The 9024-nt window shown below is 49.9% G+C and overlaps 1 protein-coding gene across 5 annotated transcripts in view; it reads right to left on the bottom strand.

Annotated features, from left to right (window-relative positions):
- Positions 1–1018: 1018 nt before the first annotated feature.
- BCL9 (BCL9 transcription coactivator) overlaps positions 1019–9024 on the bottom strand; it is a 57682-nt gene continuing 49676 nt past the window's right edge. For 4 of the 5 annotated variants that reach the window (XM_082277588.1, XM_082277586.1, XM_082277589.1 and 1 more), the window contains 4 exons: positions 8729–8828; positions 6101–8330; positions 4232–4492; positions 1019–3163 (listed from right to left, as the gene is read on the bottom strand). In XM_082277588.1, the coding sequence (XP_082133714.1) occupies positions 2046–3163; positions 4232–4492; positions 6101–8330; positions 8729–8828 (3709 nt within the window). In that variant the 3' untranslated portion in view covers positions 1019–2045. The remainder of the gene's footprint in view (positions 3164–4231; positions 4493–6100; positions 8331–8728; positions 8829–9024) is intronic. The other variant, XM_082277590.1, reaches the window with a different exon arrangement.

The raw sequence follows: 9024 nt of genomic DNA, 5'->3' as shown, positions 1-9024 counted from the left end.
TTTTTCCACCTGTTAAGGATCAGTTAACTCTAAAAAATTCTCACACACAAGCATGTTAAAAATACTCATTCTCCACATGAATTTTCACACTAATGGCCAGCCCTCTGAGGAAACTCCTCATTGAAATCATTTCAAGTAGCAGTAAGTGGAAGGAAGAACAGATTACACACTCCATATACAGTGCTGGGGGACCACAGAACAGCCAGCCACAGAGCCCACACCCTGGCCTGCAGATCCACATCTGGCTCGTGCTGGTATTCTCCAGGAGCAGGGCTCAACTCCCAATCCATGTTTTGTCATCCAGCCTTTCACTCCTCATAGGCAAGACCATAAAACCTCCTTGCTGAAATCCTCTCAAAAGGCAAGTTTGAAAAGACAGGGGATTAGGCAGCAATCAATGAGAACTGTGGCAAAGCAACAATTTACTCAGCAGGGTTGTCTTGATAAAAATCTGCTCACTGACAATTTCTCTCTCACCTTTGTTATTAAAGTTCATCTGTTCCCCACTATCTCAGGCTCTCAGCATGGGCAGTCAGAGACCTGACCCAATCCAAAGTCCCCAGAGAGGGACACAATCCCAGTGCCAGGGCAGACTGACACTGCTGCTCGGGGGGAGCTCAAACCCACGTACCTTGCAGTGTGCTGCAAACACTCTCCGGGAGGAAGTGACAGAGACAAGTTTCATCTGTTCCTTGACCCTCAACAAATTGAGGAAGTCTGTAAGAATCGTTCCTGGGGTGTTCTGAAATAAGACCTCCAAGGGAAAACAAGCTCAGTTCAGGATTAAGTTAACAGAATTGCCTCAAAAGGAGCACACAGCTGCCTATTGACCAGACTTTAAGGAGCTGTCAAAGTTTACCCCACCTGGCCTCTAGGCTGGCCATGATCACAAGGAAGAGAAAACAATCATCTGGCCAGCTGTTTGATGTACGCAGAAACAACTGGACTGGATAAAGAAGACAGTTCATTTTTGTAAGAAACAATATATTTTATTTTTCTGACACCACAGCCCTGGCGAGTGGTTTTGTACCAAATTTAATGGAGGTTACACAGAACGTTTTACGCTGGGGAGGAAAAAAAAAATAACCACAAAAAAAAATCCTGGATAACTTTTAGTGTCTGTTCCACTCCCACATTAATAAAATCACTTGGGGTTTCTAAGAAAAGGAGAATAGGAAACAGTGAGAGAGACTACTGTAGGATGTAACAGTGTCCAAGTCCAGCCCCTTCCTAAAAGTGGGAAGAGTCCCCACGTGAGGAGAGGCTCTCCTAGATTTACTCCCCAAAATAACACAATGTATTGCAGCTGCCATAGGAGGAGACAGAAGGGGACGGAGAGAGAGAGAAGCCTATTTAATAAAGAGTGGGAGGGAGAGACAGAAGGTGCTGGACAGCACGCCATAATTTGAAAAATATGTCCTTAACTTATTATTTATTTCTTTTAAAAGATTCCCCTCACTGAACTTAAGTTCCTTTTTGTGCTTTTCATTAATACTCTGCTCTGAGGTCGTAGTTTGGTTTTTCTATACATTGGAGTTGAAGGAAAATAGTCCGAAGTTCTGAAGATGGATTCTCCACCTAAAGTAAACAGCCTAGAATCCCATTCTCCTCTCACCCCAAAGACTAAAGTCTCTGCTAAAATCCCTTTTACAATATAGTACAGTACACAAAAAACCCCAAAAATAACCGAGAGTCCTGGGAGAAGCCAGTCCAAAGGACGTAAACATACAGAGAATGGTGCAACTTGTGACAAATGGCAATTCTCAAAATACAGCTACAGATTCTCAAAGCAGGTGCCGTCACGGGATACCCAAGTCCACAAAAATAATTTTTAAAAAATAAATCTTAAAAAAAAAACAACCTGTTAAAATGAATATTTTTTTTTTTTCAGGTAATTCCATACATTCGAGATTTCCCAAAGCGTCCTCTGGTCTCTTTTCACCTATTGCATGGCCAAACTGTACTCCTGAAGCTCCCAAAAAAGCCCTCAGGACGTGGAATCTCATCTTGACAAGGATCACAACATCCAGTCTTATGGTAGCAGCTTAAAACATCATGTTCCCTGGGTTTCCAGGGCCTTGGCTAAATCCTCCCATGCCAACATCAGCAGCCATACCTCGGGGCCTCATCTGGGGGGGAATCATGATGTTTTGTTGGGGTCCCATCATGCCCTGCATTGACATCATCATCCCGGGTGACCCCACAGGGCCCGGGTGGCTGTACAGCCCGGCAGGGGCTCGGTCCTTGCCCGGGATCATGCCCACGGCAGCCACGGGGTTGCTCATGAGCGCGGGCTGGCCGGGCATGGCGGGCTGTGCTGGTGACATCATGCGGTGGTGCGGCCCCATCATGCCCTGCTGCAGGAAGGCCGGCGGCCTCATCGGGTTGTGACCGGGCATGGATGGAGCCGTGCCAAGAGGGATATCTGGAGTTCCCACCGGCCCAGGGCCCCCCATGCCGGGCAATGTTAGTCCCATCCTCGGGGTCTGCTCTCCTATCATCCCCTGCATGTGGGAGAAGCCAGGCCCAGGACCCTGCGGCTGCTTGCGGCCTGGCACCTCCCCACGAGGGAAATACTGTAGTGTCTGGCTAGGCTTCTCTGATGGGATAATCCTGGACAGGTCAAACTCAGGTATTCCCGTGGCTCCAGGACGGATCACCTCCTGCAGCTCTGGATCGGTGAAAACCGAAGGCATGTTGTTTCCAAGAACAGTGAAGGAGTCTGGACCGCCAGGGCCTCCAGTCTTGCAAAGTGCTGGATCTGTCGAACTTTGGGGCAGGTTGGTAGGACGCCCCAGAGGTCCTTCTCCGTGGAAGCCCATTCCCGCTGGGAAGTTGCCTTGTCCACCACTGGGCCCGTTGTGTGGAAATGGCACCTGCTGTGGAGGGGACTGTACGGGAGGGAACCCCTGCGGGAAGCCCAGGCGTCCTTGAGGTACCATTGGAGACTCCTGGGAACCATGCCCCATCATTGGGTTGTGTGACATCAGGCCGGGTCCCACGGGGACCCCATGAGGAGGTATATTGGGTCCCATAGCATTTGGAGAGGGCATCTGGTTGTTATGGGAAAGAGGCTGGGTCATTCCCATTGGGCTAAGGGTTGGCATTGGACCCACTGGGTTTGGACCTGAAATTCGAGGATTCTGAGAATTAATGCCCATTCCTAGGGAAGAAATAAGGAATCACATTTAGACAACAGCAGTAATAATCAATAAAGCTATCAGAGAGCTTTCTGCAAGGTTACCAAGTCTGTACACACACACACAAAAAAGCAGTGCTAGAAAAAAACCCATCAGCAGTGGCTCTGAAAAGTGTTATTTTAACCAGAAATTTGATGTCACCTGAAGAGCAGACTCCCTAAGCTTGTCACTGCCCTATGAAGCAGTGACTAAAGCCTGCTCCATAAGTAGGATCTCAGTCCAAACCACACTTTTACTATGTCTCTGGCAGTAACAAACATGTCTGTGACAGATTATCAGCATATGGACACTTGTCCACTGGGAAGTGACCGGAACTCCTTTCAATGCTCAGCAGTGATAAATCAGGTAACCCTTGCAAGACTAAGAGGCAGCGATCAATGAGGTTAATGAGTTACCATCATGAACTTATTCAATTAGCCAGCTTCCCCCAGATATATTCAGCCCCTCTGATCATTACTGTGTGAAACACACGGCAAAGCTACAGGTAAACTCATTAAGAATTCATTACCAATTGCCACTCTCATGAAACATCCACTCATCCCCTTTTTTAACTATTAATTCGATAGGGTGGAGGTACTACAGCCCACTTTTGCATTTTTGATGATTCAGTGTCAAAAAAAACCCCAAACAAACCCCCTAAAAACAGTGAAGCTTCTATGGCACTGCCTTAAGGCAGGGGAGGTAAAGTTTCTTTTGGATAACACATAGTAGGTCTGACCCTTAATCCCATGACCAGCCTTCAGTCACACAAATAATTCCAGTGTACCTGAAGGGAAATCTCTCCCATGCACAAATGTTTTCCATGTTAAACACTTTCTGAAGAATTCACACTTTCTGGACAGAAAAGCAAAGTTGTGAGGAGAATTACCATCTCTACATTTCAGAGAATTGCAACTGCTTCCTCAAAAACAACCCATGGCTACATATTCCAAGTTTTTTCCCATCTCACTGTCTCATTGGATGAGGCTTCCATCAAATCACCCTCACTGTATGCCTGATACCTTGTGCTTATCTTCCTTTGATTTTCTTACCTGGTACACTGTTCATAGGTGGCAAGTTTGGGGAGCGTGCTGGAGGGGAGTCGTCGTCCGAGCTGGCCACAGTTTTGATGGCATCATGATAGAGCGGTGTAGAGCTGGGCATGGCAAATTTGGACATCCTGGACATCATAATGGAGAGGGGATTCTGGGAGAGGGTTGGCTCTGGAGGCATTGTGTAAGGACTGCTAGAGGGAAGATTTCCAGGGAGAGTCACAGGAGCAGACTGGCTGACTGTGGAAGGAGGTGGACCACCTTAGGAAAAAAAAAAGAAAAGAAAAAGAGAGAGCTTAATTTTTTCTCCTTCTTACTGTTTTCCTTAAATCCAATTCTTTTCCCCTAGAAATCTCAAAAACTAGAAATCTTTTTTATTGCAAGACTTTACATGACTAGTGCAGTCAATGGCTATGAAAGGTAACCAGAAAAATAAGCCTATTGGTGAAGTTCATTAACATCTGTTATCCTACTGGATAACACTTCTAACTAGAACTATCTTGAGCCTCCACAAATGCACATGAAGAATTACCAGAATTACCAATCTTACTATTCAATTTCCATACACTGAAGACAGACTTAGAGGTAGCCATAAAAATCAAAATCTATAATCAAAAAAGACACAGACAGCACAAGTAATGCTGTAGCAGATTTTATGCTGAGACATGAGAGAACATTTCTGACAAGCTACATCAGGAGCTACAAGTAAAACTCCCTGTTTATATTTCATTTCATGTTTCATATAGAGATATTAGCTGCATATTCCACTGAAAGAAGCATTCTCTGCACCTATTAGCTTAATGTCACCATTTGCTCTCACAAAATTAGAGGTAACTTAACTGCACCTCCAATCTCCTTTGTTCTTCACTGATGAATTTTATGCCACCCAGACCAATGTGAAGGAAAGATGCTTAACCAAAGCTGTACTCTCACTGAAAATTCACTGCACGTTCCTCAGCCCCTCCCAACCAAAAGAGGAAAGGAGAATAGGGAATATAAAATTCTGCAATGCCGAAAGATCCGTGCTTTGGAAGAGCCGCATGTAAAAGCGTTCATTAAGCACTACGTAAGGCATAGACTAAAGCACTGAGGTGCCTTCCTGAGCCGCCGACCCCATGGGCACACCCCTGTCCCCAGTCCCCGCTGTTACTCGCGGTAGCACTAGAGGGCAACGTGGGCAAAGGGCTCCTCTTTCCCAGCCAGGAGAATTTCCCGGGCAGAAAGGTCGGTCGCCCAGAGCTGTGGAAGCCTGGACTGAAGGGCGGGTGAGCTTTGGGAAGGTGAAGGCAGAGGTGTGCCAGCACCTGAACCCCAAGGTCCCAGGCACAGCACGGCTCAGCACGCAACCAAGTGTTATGTACAGTGGTGGTTAGATCACTCCAAAATGCTCAAAACCTGAACAACTGGATCACAACTTCCCATCTGCAGTGTAAACCTAGAAAGGACCAACCATTCCTGACCCATGCCTAGATACAGGGCTGGTTAAGTGCTCAGCATGTCTTTGTAGGAACCTTTCATATCAAAGTGCTTTAAAAACATCAACGGGATCTTCTCCATTGAGCTACAGGGACCATGAGCTATGGAAGAACAGCCACAGACCCCTCCAAGGACAGATTTCTCCCATCAACCTTCCACATCCTTTCAGTGACCAGCCCTCAGCTCCATACATGGGAGTCAGGGTGAAAACCCACAAATACAACAGGAGGAGGAAAAGCCCTCACCCTGCACTGGCACAGCCCACTTGAATGGGGAAAGGGCCATCCAGCTCCTGTCCTGCTGCGAGAGCACTCCTCCCTCCCCTTGCTGCACATCTTGGATGACCCGACACAAACCAAAGCACCAAATCTGGCTAGCAGAGGCAGCACTCACCCGACTCCACGTTCCCCAGCATGGCTGGAGAAGACATGGTTAGAGACGCCTTATGGTTCGGGGGAATCCCAGGGCTCTGCAAAGGAGGCTTTGGAGATGAAGTCCATCCAGGAGAAGGTGCGGGGAGAGACGGAGACTTGAGGTGGACAGGAGAAGCAGCAGCAGACCCCAAGACAGGCGGGGACTTAATGGAGGCAGCAGCAGCTGCGGCAGTGGGGCCCGCGAGCATTCCTGCCAGCTGGGAGGGCGTCTGAGGGGACTTGAGGTTCCCCGAGGGAGACCCCATCATGGGAGACTGGACCTGGCGCATCGTGGGGGACTTCAGGGGGTTGATTCCTGGCGAATGCACCTGACCAGCTGCAGAGATATCCAAGGGCTTGCGGCCGAGGCTGCGCTGCGCAGGGGGAGCAGTGTTGAGGCTATTCGGGTTACTGGTGGGATTGAGAGGTAGTGGCGGCATGTGGCTGAGCCGGTTGTTAGTCCTTTGGTCAGGCCCGATCTGTTCTCTGAGATTCCGGAGACCGACTCCTGGGCCCTGAGACATGGGAAGGAAAGGCCTGGGACCCATGCCATACTCCTGCTGCGGGTGCTCCCCGAACGGCAGCGGCACCATTTTCTGCTGAGACGAGAGCATCTCCGAGACACCAGGGCGCAGCTTCATCATCTCTTCCGGCCCAACTCCTGCCTCCCTCAGCTTCTGAGGGACCAGGGGTGGGTTGGAGCCCATGCTGACATTCATGCCCATGTCCCCCTTCATGCTGCCAGGGCCCATCCCAAACTCCAGCTCCCTGCTAGAAGCCATTTGTGGGGGTATTCCTTTTGGGAAGTCCCCCCTTGAGGGGCTCATCGGTCCTTCTACCGGCATGCGAGGGAAGATGGGGTTGTTCCCAGGCTCCATGTGTCTCTGGGAAGGCATCATTCTGTTGATCTCCATGCCAGGCCTGATGCCTTCCATGTTCAGACCAGGAGGGAGGCCCATCTGTTTCTCAGCCAGCTGCTGCTGATACAGCTCTTCAGGCAGGCCCTGCGGATTGGGGAACCGCTCCCCTCGGCCAGGGCCACTGAAGACACCCTGACCAGGAGGGAAGTTTCGGCCATCTGGGATTTTTGGCACATCATCTGGCCAACTAACTCCTGAAAGCCCAGGCCGTGAGGTGGGATTCGGGACATTGGGGCCTTCCATGTCAGGGTTCATCATACCTGCAAAACCAGGCAGGCGCATCTGGCTCCCGGGCACGTTGGGATGAGGGGCCATGCCCCTGGGGGGCAGAGAGTGTGACATGTTCATGCCTTCAGGGAAGGGCTCTGGACCCCCAGGTCCCCACCCCTCACCAGGGGTCATCTGGTAGGGAGGGGGAGGACCTCGGACCACCCCACGAGGCCCGTGCTGGTGGACCATCATGTCCTGCAGGGAACACTGCTGCACAACCACCTGCTCTTGCTTCCTTCTCTTCTCCTCGTAAAACTCCTGCTGCAGCTTGAGCCAAGCCACCTGCTCAGGAGTCATATGGTCCAGGTGGTCTGGGCCTATGGCTCCTGACTGGGAGTTCATTGGTGGTGGCCCCATTTCATCTGGGGAAAAAGGCATGTCCCTGTGTCCTTGAGGGCCAAATGGAGCCCCTCCATCTGTCCGAGACCCCGACCCTTTACCTAAACTTTGGGATTGAGCCATCATAGCCTGTATTGGCCCTTCAGGTTTCTTTTGGGGACCATCCAGCACCCCAGCATTTGGGGGTGGCCCCCCACTTTGCCCTCCCGCAAACTCCTTCTCATCAGGGAAGAGCATGCGCTGGATGTCTCTCAGGGTTTGCAATGAGCGCTCTCGGTGCTCCAGCTGCTCCTGTGACAGTCCATCAGGATTCTCACCCAAACTGGATGGGTCCCCACCAGACACCTGCTGGGGAGGACCTTTAGGGTCCGCAGCAGAGCTATTGCTACCTTGGGAAACCGGGCTAACTGCTCGATTATTGGGGGTTGAACTCTGCCCAAATCCTTCTGTCTGCAATGGGGTAGAGTTGGCAGGGCTGCCCACAGACATCACTTTGCTTTCCACGCTGGGACTGTCCTGATCTATGGGACACGGGGGGCCAGTGGGTTTGGATACTGGCGCTGACACAGGTGGAGTCGGCTGCATTTTGGCGTTCTGGGGAGGGTTCTGGTCCTGGGCAGCGGGGGGCTGGGGCTGCGGCAGAGGTTTGGGTTCAGTCCGAAGTGCAGTGATCTGGGGGTTCTGCAAGAAGAAGGCACACTCGGTCACTTGCTCTTCTTACAGCCCTGTCTCATAAGCAGCAGTGCAAACAAAATGCCCAGTCTCAACCCCACCAGCCCAAACTTTGCAGGCAAGGGTAGCCTTCATGCAGCAATTACACAGCAGCCTCTTGGCAACGCAGAAACCTACTTTGCTCAAGGCATTACTGCAGGTACCCTTTTCTTCTGTGCTAGCTCTGCGTGAGCAATGACTGGAAATATACTACCCAAATATTGCAAGACTAGGTTATGTGCAGAAAGTTTGAACAACTGCCTGACTTCCTAAAACTTATTTCAGAGTGTAAATAACTATCCGACTCTGAGTCACACACAGGCACATTTACCATTTTCCCTTCCCACCCCCATGCAGGTATTCCCTACCAAAGGTACAGTGTTTCGTTCCGCCTTGCTGTTTGAGATGTTCTGAATATGAAAAGACACGATGGTTTCCACCTGTCCCTTCAGCACAGCTTCTGCAGCCCTGCAAAGACAGACAGGCAGACGCACATATCCAGTTGAAGTTAAAAATCAATTTTTCTTAACTGGCCTCCCTTCTATCTTTCAGCTGGAAGAAGGGAGAAAGACTTAACCACACATTTCACTCTAGATAAGTAGCAAAAGAAAATGCTTACATCTACAAACTCATCAGCATTCAGGGTTCATGTCTCAATTTAAGC

The sequence above is a fragment of the Coloeus monedula genome (genome assembly GCF_965178545.1).
Source record: "Coloeus monedula genome assembly, chromosome: 3".
Classification (NCBI taxonomy): Eukaryota; Metazoa; Chordata; class Aves; order Passeriformes; family Corvidae; genus Coloeus; species Coloeus monedula.
This window is presented reverse-complemented; position numbering and strand designations above follow the sequence as displayed.